The following is a 17324-nucleotide window of genomic DNA, read 5'->3' as shown; positions in this document are numbered from 1 at the left end:
CTGCAGAGCTGGTGTTTCCCTGCCAGGCGGAGCCTCAGGGGATTTATCGCCTCATTTGTTTGTGGGTTGGCTTTTTCCTTTTATAAGTTTTCATCGGAAACTGATTTTACCAGTTGTATGTCACACAGCCCTCCTGTCTGGTCGCCAAGCTGAGAAATTACAATGCATGATGCCCGAGGCTGATTTTCATGTAGATGTGTTCGCTCGGGCTGGAGCTCCGGGTGTGGTTTGTTCCTGGGAGAGGAGCCCCAGGCACTCACTGGCATCTCAATGTTTGGATGAAACCCTGTGCAAGGGCAAGGGTGGGAGTGTGTGTCCCACATAGCTGAGCCCCCTGGTCGGCAGGCCTGTCTCCTGGGAAGGTAGCACCTGCTCCTAGATTCCTCGTCCAGCCCTGGGGCTTTGCCCCTCCCCTTCCACCTGCCCCGACTGCATTCCAGGCAGAGCTAGGGTTGGTGGGGCCTGCAGTGGGGATCCCTTGACCTTCCTAGCCACCGCTACTGTCTGGCCTTGGGCCAGGTGTGTCCCTCCTAGGCCCTTAGCCATCCTGTTTATCAAGTGGAGACATCTGCCCAGAGGCGGCAGCTGGGCCAGGTGGGGGCTGGAGGGCCCAGCTGGCTCTGTCCACTCCTCTCAGGGTTGTCCCGGAGCTCTGTGGGGTCGGCCTCGCACCACAGACAGGTCCCAGCTTTCCACAGCAGAGGGCACCCCTCCTCCCCCACGCATGGAGGGGCAGGTGAGTCTCGTAGGTGCCCGAGAGGAGCAGGTCGGGCTCAGTGCTCTGCTGCTTCCTGGGCAGACTGGTAGTAGTGATGGGAGCCCCAGGGCTGCCGGTCATTAGAGCCGAGCCCAGGTCACCACCCTGCCACCATGTGCTGGGACAGTGTGTGGCCTGTGGCTTCTGCCAGACGGGCCGTGAGGGAGCCCCCACCATTGGGCAGCGCTGGCCAGCCTGGGCCCCATACGGCCACCGGGCGCAGCCCACAGCCTCCCCCACACCCATATGGAGCTGGGCCAGGCAGGGCGCGCCCTCAGCGTGCGTTTCCAAGGACTGCTGAGTCACCTCAGGGAGGAGGCCCTTCCCTCAGCCAGGGCCAAGGCGCCTTCCCAGCCTTCTCACAGCTGGGGCTGGATCTGCAGGCAAAGGCCCTGAGCGACCACCCAAGTCCACCTGATCCCTCACTCCCCGCTTACAGCCTTGCACTCAGATTCCCTAGTCCTCATCTCAGAGGCCTGTACCACAGCTCCAGGTCGTCTGGGACGTGAGGGAGAGGCGGGGGTGCGGGACCCTGACCAAGAGCATAACGTTCATAGGTGTCTCCTGAGTGCCGGGCACTGCCCAGGGTGTGGGGGCGATGAGAGGGCCAGTGAGGGTTGTCCCCAGGGCGACTTGGTGTGGGGCGGGGGGTGGCCGTGGCAGAGAGCAAGACGCAGCCCCATGCTCTGGGGGCTGGCCTGCAACTTGGACTAAGGGCACAGACCGGGAGCCCCCACGCTCCCAAGCCCCTCACAGAAGAAATGCAGAAGTCGAGGCCCAGGGGCCAGGCCAGAGCCAAGGGGGACAGCAGGGGAGAGGCCGGGCTGCAAGGCCGCAGCACGGGAAGGGCAGCACGCGGACCAGAAGCCGAGCCTCTCAGTGCAGACGAGGGCCAGGAGGCCAGGGAGGAGGCTGTCCCAGGAGAAACGCTGATTGCCCCATCTAGGGCAGATGGGCCAGGTTCGGGCTGGTGGAGGCCTTCCGGGATGCAGGCCCTGCACAGGGTTCCTTAGGGTTTAAAGTCAGCAGCCAGAGCTGGAGGCCTCATCAGAAAGGCAGTGTGGGCTGGACTCCCACTGGTGACTTCGCTGTCAGGACAGGAGAGGTCCTTCTGGCCCTGGGGCTGCCCTCATGGAGCCTCCGGCCACCAGACCATCACAGACCAGGCCTGACTGTCCCCTTTCTCTCTCAGGGATGGTGACAGAGCTGCCCCTTGGCCCCCGGCTGCCACTCTGTTGTGGCCGCCGGTGAGCAATTCCCTCCTGTGGCCGTCACCACTTCGTCTGCGTGACTTCTTTCCAGTGGCTGATTCCCTCCCTGCTTCCAGTTCACCTGATGTGTCGGCCTCAGACTCTTGGATGGGGCCCCCAGGGCCCATCTGGAGGATTTCTCTTGCCTAAGTTTTTTTTTCCCCCTCATTTTCATGTACCAGGCAAGAGAGCGGTGGCTGTGACTTCAAATAGCATCGGCTCGCTGCCGCACACACAGCAAAGCGTTTATCACTCTCTGCCAACCTGAGAGTCCTTTCTCCAGCTCCAAGAGCCAGAAGCCAGGCAGGGCAGGGCCCAAGACAGCCTGAGAGATGGCATGAATGGCCAGCACCACAGTTGGCAGAAACGCACCCCTGAGGCGATTTAGGTTGCGGTGGCTGGGCCTCACCATGGCCCCCAATGTCTGCCTCTCTTTCCCTACCATGGCACCCAGCCCCACCTCTGGCCAGGAAGTCTGCGGCAGGCCTGTCCCCACAGCCTGAGGGCCGTGAGGAACCCGGGCTCTCAGGGGGCCCTCTGTGGCCTGGTCTGAGGCAGAGCCCATTCTGGTTCCAGTCCAGAGCTGGTATCTCGGTTGCCAGCCCAGGCCCAAGGGACTGCCCCTTTGGCTGAGAGGATGCCTGGGGCTTCCAGAGCCACTGTCCTTTTGCTGCCAGAGCTTGGTTCCCAGAGGAGCCCCTGACCTGCCAGAGGCGGGTCTGTGGCTGTCCCCGGGTGCCCAGTCTGGCCATGGTGGCAGCGTCTGGTTTGGGGTTTCTGTGGGAAAATGATTTCAGAAACTTTGTCCTGATTCATTGTTTTCAGCGCCCCTGTTCCCAAAGGCTGCTTTTTAAAAAACCATTCAGCCTTGATGGACAGGAGGGGAGATCTCTACTGAGAGGCTGGAGGCTCGAAGGACAGTGGCAAATCCAGGGCTCTCAGAACTCCCGGATGCTGAGGGGAGCCCCGGCTGTCAGGACCCTTCCCTCCGTGCATCACACACAGTGGGTGATGACCCAGTCAGCCCCGAGGCAGAGCCTCCCTCCATCTTCCCTTGGGCGGGGGAGTAGGTTTCTGCCGTCGGATTCCTCGCCGCCGGGCCATGAGGATCACCTGGCACCCGTGAGGATCACTTGGCACATGTGGTGCTTCTGTGGCCCCCTCCCACTTCTCCTCTCCCTCCACCTCCCGGCCTCGTCCCTGCGCACGTGCAGGAATGACTACTCCTGCTTTTCACCTGGTGATGCCCTCAGGCTCCCAGACCAGGAGCCCATGGGCTACAACCCCGCCCATGCCAGGGACTTACTGTCACAAGAAAGCTCAGAGCTGCCTGCAGCCAGCACCGCCCCTGTAGATAGGCGAGCTTTCATAGTCAGCACGCAAGTGCCTCAGGTCCGGAGAGTCCCTATGCCACTGGGGCCACTAAAGGTTTCCAGCAAAGACAGACACATCAGTGAGCCAGGAGCCTGAGAGCATGTGTGGAAAAGGGGACACGAAGGCCAGTGGCTTCCTGTGTCGCCGGGCAGCAGGCCGCCTCCAGGCTGTGCACGTCGACTTTTTTTTTTTTTTTTTTTTTTTTTTTTTTTTTTTTTTTAAGACAGAAGTCTCACTCTGTCGCCCAGGCTGGAGTGCAGTGGCGCAATCTCGGCTCACTGCAAGCTCCGCTTCCCGGGTTCACGCCATTCTCCTGCCTCAGCCCCTCCGAGTAGCTGGGACTACAGGCGCCCGCAACCACACCCGGCTAATTTTTTGTATTTTTAGTAGAGACGGGGTTTCACCGTGGTCTCGATCTCCTGACCTCGTGATCCGCCCGCCTCGGCCTCCCAAATTGCTGGGATTACAAGCGTGAGCCACCGCGCCCGGCCCAGCACGTCAACTTTTTGACTCATGGGAAAGAAGCTATGATGGACTCGAGGAGGTGGCCATGTGTGTTGGGCAGTGGCTCCCAGGTGTTGGGCCAGCAGGGAAGGGCGTTGCAGTTGGAAAGGGGTTCAGAGACACACGGATATGATATATCCCTACATCCTTTGCCCCTGTCTTCTTCCCATGTCAGGGCTTTTTCTATGCCGCAGGGATCCTTGCGTCCCTCCCTGGAGCCTCCACCCCGACCCTGCATTCCAGCTGTCCTGCACAGAGGTCCGATCAGGACTCTGCTGCTTCTGCAGGCCTTACCCTGGCTTTGCCCCTTTCCGTGGCCGACCAGGCCTTGAACACAGCTGCAGTGTTAGAACTGCGCCCACTGTGAGGAGGGGCTGAGCACTCACCTCCTCCACGTCCCCTTCAGCTTCCTCCTCTGTGACATTGGGGGCTGGGCACAGAGTGCCTAGCATGGGGGCTGGCACATGGGACTGTGAATAGTGGCTCTTGTTCCGTGTGTCCTGCCTACGCTGTCCCTGGTCCTGCACGCGGCTGGGCCTGGACCCCCTCCTAGGGTCCCCAGCTCTCCAACCCATGCTTTGTCCTGGGGCTGTTGTCCCCTAGTCCTGTAAATATATGGCTTTGGCCAGGCACACTGTGTCATGCCTGTGGTTTTAGCACTTGGGAGGCTGAGGCAGGATTGCTTGAGGCCGAGTTCGAGACCAGCCTGGGCAACATAGTGAGACCCCTGCCTCTTTAAAAAAAAAAAAAAAAAAATGGCCAGGCGCAGTGGCTCACGCCTGTAATCCCAGCACTTTGGGAGGCCGAGGCGGGCGGATCACGAGGTCAGGAGATCGAGACCATCCTGGCTAACACGGTGAAACCCCGTCTCTACTAAAAATACAAAAAATTAGCCCGGCGAGGTGGCAGGCGCCTGTAGTCCCAGCTACGCGGGAGGCTGAGGCAGGAGAATGGCGTGAACCCCGGGGGGGCGGAGCCTGCAGTGAGCCGAGATCGCGCCACTGCACTCCAGCCTGGGTGAAAGAGCAAGACTCTGTCTCAAAAAAAAAAAAAAATAAGATGAGGCCTTGTCACAGGTGTTCGCTGTGGTTGACCAGCCGTGCCCACCTGCCATTTCTCCGCCCTGTGCCTGGCACTGGGCGAGGCCCCTGTGGTCTGTGCGCTCACAGATTCCGCTGAGGAGGACTGCAGGGAGGGACACGGAGATGGCTCTGTAGCACAGCGTGGGCAGCACCACCGATGCCGACGGGCAGGCAGACACCAGCCAGAGACCCGCTCCCCAGCCGAGGGAGGACCGGTGACCTCTGCTGTGAACCTAGAAATTACTGAGCGCCACAGCATAACCCCCAGTGAGACCTGAGGACCCTGGGGCCGACCCCTCTGCGGGCAAATGTGGTGCATCCCTGCAGGCTGGGCCACAGCAGCCCTCCCTTGCCCTCCCCCATGCTGGCTTTCTTCTTTAAAAGAGAAAAAAAACAAAACCCTGTTAATTCATCAGAGCAGCGTGTCTGCTGGGGCACCAAGCCTGAGACAGGCGTTTGTGTTCAGTGCTGTGTGGATCAGGTTTCCCCACTGAGATGTTTAAATCCCAAGGCCGCCCATCAGCAGCAGCCAGCTCCACTCGGCAGGATTCGGAATTTTCCTCCTGCTCCTGCCAAGTGGCCACCACAGCTGTGCCTGCCGGGCACAGGGCAGCTGCCCACACCCCTCTGGGTAAAACCTGGGATTCTCCTGCCTACGGCAGCCCTGCCCTGACTCTCAGTCCACAGCGTCTTCACAGTTCATTTCTGTATTTTTCCACCATGTATTCTCTGTTCTTCTGTGTGTCACATCCCTTGCTCCCCTCCAAAGAGAGCCAAAGATCTAAACTCTAATAAATGCCAGGCTTCAAAGGAATAGCCCCCTTCTCCCAGGGGGACAAGAGTCCCATGCTCTGGGGCGAAACCCCATCTTCGTGTCCAGCTTGCTCATTTCCCAGGCGCCTGGCTCACAGGTGACAGAGTCCAGGGTCAGGCACAAAATGCATGAGGCATGCAGGTGGTGGGTGCAGGTGGGATGCATGAGCATGGAGTGGGCAGGTCTCCACTGGGCATCTCTGGGCAAAGATCTGAAAGACCACAAGCCACTCTTGCCAAGCCCTGGGGAAGTGTCTGGCAGGCAACAGTGGGATCCTTCCCAGAGGCCACTGCCAGGCCTGACTGAGCCGGGGCCTCTCCCATAGTGACTTCTCAACCCTGGTCCTTGCCTGGCAGGGTTGGCCAAACCTCACTTCCCCCTGCTCCAGGCGGGGACATGTCACAGCCTCTGTGGGAGGCCAGCCGGCATCTGAAGCAGGAGCAGTCTTGGAGAGTGTTCCCTCTTGGGCTCAGCCTGTGTTTGTTCCAGGAATGGAGAGAGAAGGCGCTGGTGATGTGCTCAGGATGGCAGCCCTTGTGGGGCCTGCGGCTGGTCACTTGGGGTTTACAGCTGGTATTCTGACCCCGTCCTGGTGGGGCCCCGTGGGAGAGTGGGGAGGGGTCCCCCACCCACCCTGCCACCCTGATGCAGGTTCAGTCAGCGGAGGGTGGTCTCAAACCTGAGCCCTGTTGGGTTCCTGGCTACCGAGTGGCCCCATTATTTTCCTCCGTTTCCTGCCATGCGGGGTGGGAACACAAGGCGAACCTTGTGGGTATGGGATAGACTCGAGTGCGGAGCTGTCATTACCACTGCTGAGTCCGCTGCACTAGTCAGGGCTAGAACCAGCCTGCAGAGTCTCCCTCGGCAGGAATGGACTGCTGTGACCATGGCCTCAGTCCTCCCTCCCCACCGGCAGGGTCTCTGATGCCGGGGCATTGGGGCTGGCTGCCCCACGGCAGGCAGCTCTTGCCTGGCAGATGGCACCAGGGTTAGGAACACCCACTCCTGACAGCGAGCCCAGAGGCGCTCTCTGGTGAGCCTCCCCGTGGCACCCGGCTCTGCCGCAGACTCTGGGTCCCCTTCGTGCTCAGCAGTGCTGGTGTGGAGGCCGCAGTGAGTAGGGCCCTGGCGGGCAGGAGCCCACACTTGGTTTCCGCGCTTGCGGCCGGCGCTGCACGTGGCCCGGCTGCCTTGCTTTTCCCGTGTTTCCCTTGTGGCCGCTCATCCCTGTGTCCATCTCTGCTGGTTTCTAGCCTGTAAGCCTTGGAGAGAAGGGGCCTTACAGGGTCGTGTCCCAGTGCCTGGCCCGTGGGAGACCATCAGTCATCACAAGGGACTTACTTGGCTGGAGCTGAGCAGAGGGACCCGGGTAGTTAGGGCACAGCCTCCCAGGTGTCAGGGGTGCGAGGAGTCAGGCGGTTGTGGGGGTTCAGGAAGTCGTCCTGGGGCTCAGGAAGGCAGGGTCCTGGATTCCCAGGTGAGATGGGCAGGTGGGGCCGGGGCCAGAACCAGAGGCCACCAGGTGGGTCTTTGGTGCCATGGCTGGTCCGCAGCCCCTCCCCTCAGAGGCAGGATGTGGTCCTTGCCAGTAGAGCCTCTCCTCCTGCCCTACGTGAGGCAGGGGGCTGGGGAAGGGTCCTGACGGAGCCGTTCCTGCCAGCCTGCACACTGGGTCCTGCCTGGGCAGGTCGTGGGGCCGGGGTGGCCTCGGCCCAGAAGGTGTGGTTTCGCAGCCTGCTGGCTTCAGTTCTCCTCTCGGCTTCCCAGAAGAGTCCAGTCTCACATCAGCCACTCATTTCCCTCTCCGGCAGCCGCTGGCTCTGAGCACACCCTCTCTCGCCACAATCAAAAGAAGTGAAACTGTCCCAGGAAATAGAGTGGAACACCCCAAAAACACCTAGAGAGGGCGGGCTCCTTCCTCCTAACGCCTTCAGCAGAAATGGAGGGCAGCCCCACTCTTCTGCCCTGCAAGGGACATTTCCTGCCTCTCACCTGTGCCAGAGTCCAGCCCTCCCGCGGTGGGTATGATGAGGGGATTTTTTTTTTCTTTCTTCTTTTTTTTGAGACGGAGTCTTGCTCTGTCGCCCAGGCTGGAGTGCAGTGGCTGGATCTCGGCTCACTGCAAGCTCCACCTCCCGGGTTTACGCCATTCTCTTGCCTCAGCCTCCTGAGCAGCTGGGACTACAGGCGCCCACCACCACGCCCAGCTAATTTTTTGTGTGTTTTTAGTAGAGACGGGGTTTCACCGTGTTGGCCAGGATGGTCTCGATCTCCTGACCTTGTGATCCGCCCGCCTCGGCCTCCCAAAGTGCTGGGATTACAGGCGTGAGCCACTGTGCCCGGCTGACGAGGGGATTTTTTAAGAAGCTTCCAAGGTGCTGTGTGGCTGAGTTGAGAGCCACCAACCCACAGGCAGGAAAGGGACGGGTCAGAGGCCTGTGGGTCCTGTGCTTACTGAATGCCTGGCACACCCCGCATACGAAGTCAGGTGGACAGAAAGGGTCCTGATGCGTGGGTGAGGACAGTCCCGTGGTGTGGGGGCTTCTGGAGCCAAACCTTGGAGGAGAGCTGGGAATTCCTTGGGAAAGGGGCTGGTGTCTTTATGGGCAGGTTGCCAGGACACGAGACCAGCAGTGTAGTCCAGGCAGGCTACCTTTTGCAGAACTTGGGGTTGGGGGCATTTGCACTCATGGTGCCTTGGGCTGTGACCTCCAGCCATGGGCTAGAGGGTACACCAGGGTGCCTGGCGTGGGCAGAGCCCCAGGCTCAAGCTTCTTTTGCCCTCACACTTCCTGCTCTTGGGTCACTTCCTCCCAGGCTGGGTCCTGAACTCCTGACTGCCCTGCTGGACACCCCCCAGCCCCACACAGCCAACGCAATGTGGCACCACACGGACACTCATGGCATCCCTTGGCCACGTCTTGTGACAGCTCGGGGCAGGCAAGCACCAATCAGACCTGGGGAGCACCAGGGGTGCAGGCCATGGCCCATGTCAACAGTCACCAGCCCACAGCACACAACACCTCGCTCTCCTGCCCGGGCTGTGTGTGCACGTCTTCCACAAGTGATCAGACCCGGGATGTTAAATTTGCCGATGACTTCAGAGATGGCACACCATGTGACACTTGGCCCCCAGAGGGCAGGGCCAAGCGTGTGACCTCAGGCGGCCTCCCTCTGGGAGCCTCCATTTGTGGCAGGGTCCAGCAGCCACTCGGCTCTTCATGAAGCGCTGTGTGCTGGGAAGGGCCTCACACTGTCCCTCCTCACTCTGTGCGGCATCCCTTGGCGCCAGGCACACATGGGATGCGTGGGGTGAAGAAAGCAGCGCCTGTGCTCAGACGGCGGTGCTGGGGTTCAGGGGCTCCCGCCACGTTCCATGGGACATTTCAGGGCTGTTGTTTGCATCCCAGGCGCTGTCAGAGGGAGTGGTTTGGGAATTCAGTGCTTGCTTCTGCCTTCCCACACACACGAGGAAAGAGACGCTGTAAGTGCCTGTCATTGTCATCGCTTTCATCGTAGTTGAGAGCCGTGAGGACTGAGGTGTGCCAGGCCTGTGTTGACTGCCTTGTGAAACTCAGTGTCCACGTGGGGCAAGGGCCGTGCTGTCCCATCCTGCAGACACAGGCACCAGAGCAAGGAGAGGGTGGCCTCCCTGCCCGGCCGCCTGCACCTCTTGTAACTGTCAGCTCCTGCTGCCTCTCTCAGCCAAGCTGGCAGGATTTTTTTTTTTTTTTCGAGACGGAGTCTCACTCTGTCACCCAGGCTGGAGTGCAGTGGCGCGATCTCGGCTCACTGCAAGCTCCGCCTCCTGGGTTGATGCCATTCTCCTGCCTCAGCCTCTCCAAGTAGCTGGGACTACAGGCGCCTGCCACCACACCCAGCTAATTTTTTGTATTTTTAGTAGAGACGGGGTTTCACCGTGGTCTCGATCTCCTGACCTCGTGATCCGCCCGCCTCAGCCTCCCAAAGTGCTGGGATTACAAGTGTGAGCCACCGCGCCTGGCCAGGATTTTTTTTTTTTTTTTAAGTAGACCCCACATACTCAAGGATGGGGGCAGATCCCCACATTGCTATCTGTGGGGATGTTTGTGTAGGCGCTTCTGGAAGCAGTGTCTTCTGAGCCACGTGTTCTCAGGCTGAGGCTCTGAACACCACCGTGGCCGAGATGGGGCCTGCTGTGGCAGGGTCCCCAGTGGGCATGTGAGTGGCAGTCGGGACACACACAGGTGGGCAGGCCACCCTCACCCTTACCCTCCCCCTGCAGGCCCATCCTGCTCCGCAGGCAGTGTGTGGCCCTGGGGTGCCCACGGCAGTGCCTGAGGTGTGTGTCCTGATCACTTTGCCTCCTGCCTCCAGCTGTGGATGCAATGTGGCTGGAAGGCGGCCCAGGGCCTCTTGTCCTCTTCCTCCTCCTCCCCCTGGGCTCACGGTGTTTCCCCTCTTCTGTCCTCTAGCTGGTCAGTGAGAAGGTTGGAGGGGCCGAGGGGACCAAGCTGGACGATGACTTCAAAGAGATGGAGAAGGTGAGGAAGAAACTGCGTGCTCTGTGTGGTGGTGGCACTGCCGGGGCCTGACCTCTGCCAGGCATAGTGGAGGCGGCCAACCTTGATGGACCTGGGTCTGGAGGGATGGGGCCCAGAAGGCATGGAGAGATGGGGTGGTGTGGGGGCCTCGTCAGCTGGACTTGACGGGCACCAGCTCTCTCCCCTGCCCTGGGCAGGCAGCCGTGGGAACATGGCTGAGCTGAAGACGTGGAGAGGGGGTTGGGGGGTCCTGGTATGGGCTCTTAGGGCAGGAGGTGGTGCAGCAGCGGGGGCCTCGTGTGCCTTGGGCCCCCAGTGGCTGTGGAGTCTTACATGTTGCTTCTTTCCACAGAAGGTGGATGTCACCAGCAAGGCGGTGACAGAAGTGCTGGCCAGGACCATCGAGTACCTGCAGCCCAACCCAGGTGGGTGCTCCAGCCACTGCCAGGGCCTGCCCCAGGCCCTCTGGCCTCTGTGTCAGAGGGAACATAGGGGATGACAGAACCACCAGGCTCATGGGTGGTAGGCTTCAGGCACAGCTGGGTCCCGGGGTGCAGAGGCCATCCTTGGTGCTGCATGCTGCCTTTCCACCTCAACCAGCAGCTTAGCCCCTCTGTTGGCTTCACTCTCATGCTGACTGGTTCCTCAAGGCCATCCCAGCCTTAAACCCCTCTTCCAGCCAGCAGTCCTGGCAGGGAGCCTCTCCCCCAGCTTACTTGTGGGACCCATTTGTATTGGCCGCCCCTCCCCAGTGCCCCTGGCCTGGACTTCACCTTTGGGGCTTGGGACTGGGTCTCCCTGGCTGAGAGATGGGCCTTTCCCCAAGGAAAACCCAAATGCTGGCTCCATAGGAGGCCGTGGACAGGGGGCAGACGCACACCCAGCAGTGTCCACTCAGGCCCTGCCAGGAGCAGACCCGAGCGGGCAGCGGAAGGGACATGGCTCATCACCCACCCCGAGAGCCTTGGCCTCAACCACCCCCAGCTGCACATCACTGCTGCGCCTCCTCCCTGGCACCCCCCAGATGAGGGGTCATAGCCACGTTCCAAGAGAAGCAGCCCTTGGAAGGAGGTGTTGCCCCCTGAGGAGCTTGGTCACCTCTCCACCCGCTGCCAGCTCCTTCGAGGCTAGGGGAGCAGGGAAGGGACCCTCTGGAGATTCCACTGTGCTTTGTGTGGCCTAGACTGTCCACAGGCACAGGAAACAAGGGCGGGGAGGGGATGTGGGGGCTGCAGCCTACCGGGGCAAAGGAGTGCAGGCCTCACAGCCCACACCCACCTGGCCATCCTATCCCAGCCTCGCGGGCTAAGCTGACCATGCTCAACACGGTGTCCAAGATCCGGGGCCAGGTGAAGAACCCCGGCTACCCACAGTCGGAGGGGCTCCTGGGCGAGTGCATGATCCGCCACGGGAAGGAGCTGGGCGGCGAGTCCAACTTTGGTGAGTGGTGCTCTCTGGAAGCCACGCCCACCGTCCCTGGAGGCCACGCCTCAACACAGGCAGGGCAGGTCCAGGTCCAGGCCCAGGCCCAGGCCCTGCGTGTGCTGAGTGCCGGGGACGCACAGTGGCCCCCACAGCTTTCCAGCTGCAGAGGCGCAGGAGACTGCACAGACCAACCCATCCAGCACTGGCCAGCAGCTGATAAGAGCCACTTCCTGTAGCTCCAGACCTTCCCCAGCTCAAGCCAGCTGCTTCCCTGGGGCCTGGACCCCCCAGCATCTGTCCTTCCACCACCTTCAGCCTGTTAAGGGCAAACCTGGGCCCTTTTAGGAGCATGGGAGGGGGCTGGTTTAACGTCCAGCATCGATTCGGATTTTAGGATCCTTTGTTTTGCTCTGAGTTCCAATTTCTGGGCCCTGGGCCTGGAGTGTAGGGGGCTCTTAGAAGTTGGGATGGGGCCGAGTGTGGTGGCTCATGCCTGTAATCCCAACACTTTAGGAGGCCGAGGCAGGTGGATCACCTGAGGTCGGGAATTCGAGACCAGCAAGACCAATATGGAGAAACCCCACCCCGCTTCTACAAAAAAAAAAATATATATATATATATATACACACACACACACACACAAGTAGTCAGGTGTGGTAGTGCATGCCTGTAACCCCAGCTACTCGGGAGGCTGAGGCAGGAGAATCACTTGAACCTAGGAGGCGGAGGTTGCAGTGAGCCGAGATTGTGGGGAAAAAAAAAAAAAAAGCCGGGTGCAGTGGCTCACTCCTGTAATCCCAACACTTTGGGAGGCTGAGGCGGGCGGATCAGGAGTTCGAGACCAGTCTGGTCTATATGGTGAACTCCATCTCTACTAAAAATACAAAAATTAGCTGGATGTGGTGGCGGGCGCCTGTAATCCCACCTACTCAGGAGGCTGAGACAGGAGAATGGCTTAAACCTGGGAGGCAGAGGTTGCAGTGAGCTGAGATCATGCCACTGCACTCCAGCCTGGGCAACAGCGAGACTTCATCTCAAAGAAGTTGGAAAGGATCCAGGTGTGGGAGTGAAGGCCTGTGGTCCCAGCTACTTGCGAGGCTGAGGTGCCAGCATGGCTTGAGCCCAGTTTCAGGCCTGCGGTGAGCTGGGACAGCGCCACTGTGTTCCAGCCTGTGAAACTGTTTCAAAAACAAAGGCTGAGGAGTGTCTCCGTCCAGTGGTCCCAGGCCCGGTATGATGGCTTTCCCCACCACTTCTCCACAGGCGACGCATTGCTGGATGCCGGCGAGTCCATGAAGCGCCTGGCAGAGGTGAAAGACTCCCTGGACATAGAGGTCAAGCAGAACTTCATTGACCCCCTCCAGAACCTATGCGAGAAAGACCTGAAGGAGATCCAGGTGCTGCTCCTGTGCCAGCCTGGGGCCTGTCCCTTCCCCCTGCGAGATGGGGCAGCCCCATTCTTGCCACGCTCACCTCCAGCCTCAGCACTGCCCTCTGGGTCTCACTCAAGCAGGCGGGATCCCCGGTGGTGCAGGGACAGTGGGTCAAGGCCATGCATGGGGCGGCCCTCTGGCCACTACTGGTGTGACCCATGTCCCCCACTCTCTCCAGCACCACCTGAAGAAACTGGAGGGCCGCCGCCTGGACTTTGACTACAAGAAGAAGCGGCAGGGCAAGATCCCCGATGAGGAGCTACGCCAGGCACTGGAGAAGTTTGAGGAGTCCAAGGAGGTGGCAGAAACCAGCATGCACAACCTCCTGGAGACCGATGTGAGTAGCTGGGGGTGTCACATCCTGACAAGCCCCATGCCCTTGGGAGGCCGTGGTGGTGCCTCAAGGGAGTTGGAGGACAGAGTCGGCAGCGACCTGGCTGCTGCAGCAGGGGAGGTTGAGGGTACGGGCCCCAGTCCCCTGTCCCCTCTCAGCCCCCTTGCCTCCTGTGGCTTCACCTCAGGAGTCAGGGGAGGCACAGGACAGTGGCGCTGGCAGGAGCCCCTGAGCCCTACTGTCCCCACAGATCGAGCAGGTGAGTCAGCTCTCGGCCCTGGTGGACGCACAGCTGGACTACCACAGGCAGGCCGTGCAGATCCTGGATGAGCTGGCTGAGAAGCTCAAGCGCAGGTGAGCCCAGGGCCTTGGTCTCTCCACAGAGCCTGGGCTGCCATGCGCCCTCTGCCGGCGGAAGCGGGCAGCACACCTCGCTCTGGGGGGAGCACATGGCAGAGCAGCATCCTGGATTCTTCCTGGGGACTGAGTGGAATGGCCTGGGGGGCCGCGAGATCAGAGGAGCTGGGGCTCTGAGAACTCTGAGTCAACACCAAGCCCTGCCCCAGATGCAGGCCCTGGAGACTCCCTCCCTGGCTGCACTTGTCTGCTGCCACAGGAACACCCAGGCTCCCCTCCCTGAATGCAGAGGCCAGACCTGCTTCAGGGGCCTAGGCGTGTGTCGGGCACCAGTTGTGGTGGGGAATGGGGGCAGGAGGCAGGGGAATGCAACTGGGGGTGTTGTAGAGGCTGTGGCAGGCCCCAGCTGCTTGGCAGTCTCTGAGATGCCTCCAAGGTGGGGGTCCAGGCTCAAGGCCCTCTGGGTAGACATCCTGGTCTAGCTGTGTCCCAGGGTCCATGTGTCACAACCCCACTGACGGCCTCTTCCAGCAGTCCCAGGCCAGGTCATTAGGCAGCAGCATAAATATGAGAGTGGGGCTGCCTCGGCCATGACAATCATGGGCTCGGGCCACTCACACCTCTCCCTTCACAGGATGCGGGAAGCTTCCTCACGCCCTAAGCGGGAGTATAAGCCCAAGCCCCGGGAGCCCTTTGACCTCGGAGAGCCTGAGCAGTCCAATGGGGGTTTCCCCTGCACAACAGCCCCCAAGATTGCAGGTAATGGGGCATGGAGCCCTCTTGCGGAGGCAAATGCCAGCAGGTGGGAGTGGCCAAGGGCTGGCCCTGTCCTGGGTCCCTGAGCACCAGACTCCTGGGTGCAGCTCTCAGCCCTGTTCCATCTGGACCACCAAGGCAGATGGGAAGGGCTGGCCCCAGCCTTCTGCAGAAGGGGCCCTGCCCGACCGTTTTGAGCCCACAGCCTCCTCGTCTTGCTTGTGTTTAGCTTCGTCGTCTTTCCGATCTTCCGACAAGCCCATCCGGACCCCTAGCCGAAGCATGCGTGAGTGTTCCCAGGCCCGCCTCGACCTCAGTGCTGCCTTCTTGGCCATTCGGGGAGGGTGTTTCTCCTCCTCCCCTGTTCTCTGCCCATCTCAAGCAGGGAGGAGCCAGGCTCGGGCAGCAGTGGGGGGCACAGGCCCCACAGCCTGCAAGACACCACCCCTCTGGGTCTCAGCCTCACGGTGTGAATGAAGGATTGCCAAGGGCACTAGCCCAGCTCTAGGTTATGTGGTGGCTACAAGGGCTGAGGGCATCTGGTCATTCCTTGTCACCGCAGCAGCACTGGGTGTCCCCAGCACCTCCCAGGAGTAGCTTTGGTGACCACTTACCAAGCTTCTCTCATCCTCCCTCCTGGGTGGCAGTAGAGGCCGGACCCCAGAAGTGGCAGAGGCAGGGTAGAGGGGAGGCCCATGCCCACCCACATGCTCCAGGTCACGGCAGGTCTGAGACCCCAGACTGGGCAGGGTGAGGCGTAGCAGCCCCAGCCCCACAGCCTGCTCCCGCCCCCAGCGCCCCTGGACCAGCCGAGCTGCAAGGCGCTGTACGACTTCGAGCCCGAGAACGACGGGGAGCTGGGCTTCCGTGAGGGCGATGTCATCACGCTGACCAACCAGATCGACGAGAACTGGTACGAGGGCATGCTGGACGGCCAGTCGGGCTTCTTCCCGCTCAGCTACGTGGAGGTGCTTGTGCCCCTGCCACAGTGACTCACCGGTGCCCCTGCCCCGCCCCTCCGTCCACACTGGCCGGCACCCCCTGCTGGGTCTCCTGCATTCCACGGAGCCCCTGCTGCCAGGGCTGTGTCCGAGCCTGCTGACACCACCTGGGCCCCGGCCCTTGAGGTACTCCCTGAGCAGGGCCCCACGCATGGGTCGGGGGGCCTATCTGGGTGGGTGGGGATGCCTGTTTACACTAGCGCTGACCCACAATGGTGACGGCTCCCTTCCCCACTCCATGGCGCCAGCCTCCGCGCCCAGCTGGCCGAGGCGGGGCAACACTAAGGTGCTCTTAGAAACACTAATGTTCCTCTGGGGCAGCCCCCACCTCCGTCCTGACCCCACGGGGGCCCAGCCCACTGCCTACCCTCGAGTCCCACAGCCTTAACAGGATGGGATCGAGCGTCCCCGTGGGGTGGCTCAGAGATAGGACCCTGGTTTTAAATCCCCTCCCAGCCTGGTGCTGGCGATGGGCCTTGGCCTAATGCACCCCCGCCTCACACATGCACTCCTTCTCCCCAACGCCAGGGCAGAGGGCCTTACTGCCTCCCCGGCCTGCTGTCAGCTTGCAGCCCGGGGACAGAGGCCAGCTGGGATCTGCCCAAGGACAGAGGACATGGTCTCTTGCTGGGCGCGGTGGCTCACGCCTGTAATCCCAGCACTTTGGGAGGCTGAGGCAGGTGGATCACGAGGTCAGGAGATCGAGACCATCCTGGCTAACACAGTGAAACCCTGTCTCTACTAAAAATACAAAAAATTAGCCGGGCGTGGTGGTGGGTGCGTGTAGTCCCAGCTACTCGGGAGGCTGAGGCAGGAGAATGGTATGAACCCGGGAGGCGGAGCTTGCAGTGAGCAGAGATTGCACCACTGCACTCCAGCCTGGGCGACAGAGCAAGACTCCGTCTCAAAAAAAAAAAAAAAGAGAACATGGTCTCCTGCAGGGCCCTGCCTCCCAAGCCCCGCCCTCAGAAAGCCAAGTACATTTTCAGCTTTTTAACTGCCCCCATCCAAGCCCAGGGAGGCCTGTGTCACTCTGGCACAAGCTGCCACCACCAGCCACCCACACACCCCCCAGCACACCTCACACGGGACCACAGCCGCGCTGCCAAGGGCCAAGCACAAAGGCTCCAGTGAGCGAATGTTCCAGCCCCTGGTGGCCAGGCCTCCCCTTGCTGAGCCGCTTGCCAGCCCACCCTGTGGGAAGTGGCCCCAGCCATCTCCTCTAGACCAAGGCAGGCAGCCCCGACATCTGCTTCCTCTGTCGCCCAATCCAAAATCGATGAAATGGGGGGTCCTCTGGGCCACGCCACATTCACATTCCCCTCCCCCTGTGGTCCAGTGAACCCTCCGGACCCCAGGCTCTGCTCTGCCCTGCACCCCACTCGTCAGAAGTACATGAGGGGCGCAGAGATGAGCACACAGCTTTGGACACAGTCCAAGGCAAACTGAAATGTATGCCTGAATTTTGTAAACAGAAGTATTAAATGTCTCTTTCTACAGCCCCTTGCCTCGTCTTGGTGCAGGGATGGGCCTGCCACCCACTGCCTTCCTGAGGGGCCGGCTCCAAAGCCACACACACCCCAGGAGGTCCCTCTGGCACCCCAGGTGCTCCCGAGCCCAAGGCAGGTGGGACTGGCCCTGAGGCTTTTGTGCCAGTTCCCAGGGGCTGAGGGGTGCCCTGGAGGTTAATGCCCTGCCCTGGAAGTGAGGAAGC

General features: G+C 60.9%; 1 protein-coding gene across 5 annotated transcripts in view; it reads left to right on the top strand.

Moving 5' to 3' along the window:
* Positions 1-17109, top strand: part of SH3GL1 (SH3 domain containing GRB2 like 1, endophilin A2) — a 41406-nt gene extending 24297 nt beyond the window's left edge. For 2 of the 5 annotated variants that reach the window (XM_055250467.2, XM_055250468.2), the window contains exons 2-10: positions 10236-10304; positions 10657-10729; positions 11601-11744; positions 12993-13126; positions 13341-13499; positions 13747-13850; positions 14488-14612; positions 14839-14895; positions 15405-17109. In XM_055250467.2, coding sequence (XP_055106442.1) covers positions 10236-10304; positions 10657-10729; positions 11601-11744; positions 12993-13126; positions 13341-13499; positions 13747-13850; positions 14488-14612; positions 14839-14895; positions 15405-15601 — 1062 coding nt within the window. In that variant the 3' untranslated portion in view covers positions 15602-17109. Of the gene's footprint in view, positions 1-7659; positions 7800-10235; positions 10305-10656; positions 10730-11600; positions 11745-12992; positions 13127-13340; positions 13500-13746; positions 13851-14487; positions 14613-14838; positions 14896-15404 lie in introns of those variants that run through there. The other 3 variants (XM_063620825.1, XM_063620827.1, XM_063620826.1) reach the window with 3 other exon arrangements.
* The last annotated feature ends 215 nt before the right edge of the window (positions 17110-17324 follow it).

Source organism: Symphalangus syndactylus, chromosome 17 (assembly GCF_028878055.3).
Source record: "Symphalangus syndactylus isolate Jambi chromosome 17, NHGRI_mSymSyn1-v2.1_pri, whole genome shotgun sequence".
Classification (NCBI taxonomy): domain Eukaryota; kingdom Metazoa; phylum Chordata; class Mammalia; order Primates; family Hylobatidae; genus Symphalangus; species Symphalangus syndactylus.
The sequence above is the reverse complement of the archived record's forward strand: the minus strand, read 5'-3'. Positions and strand labels throughout refer to the sequence as shown.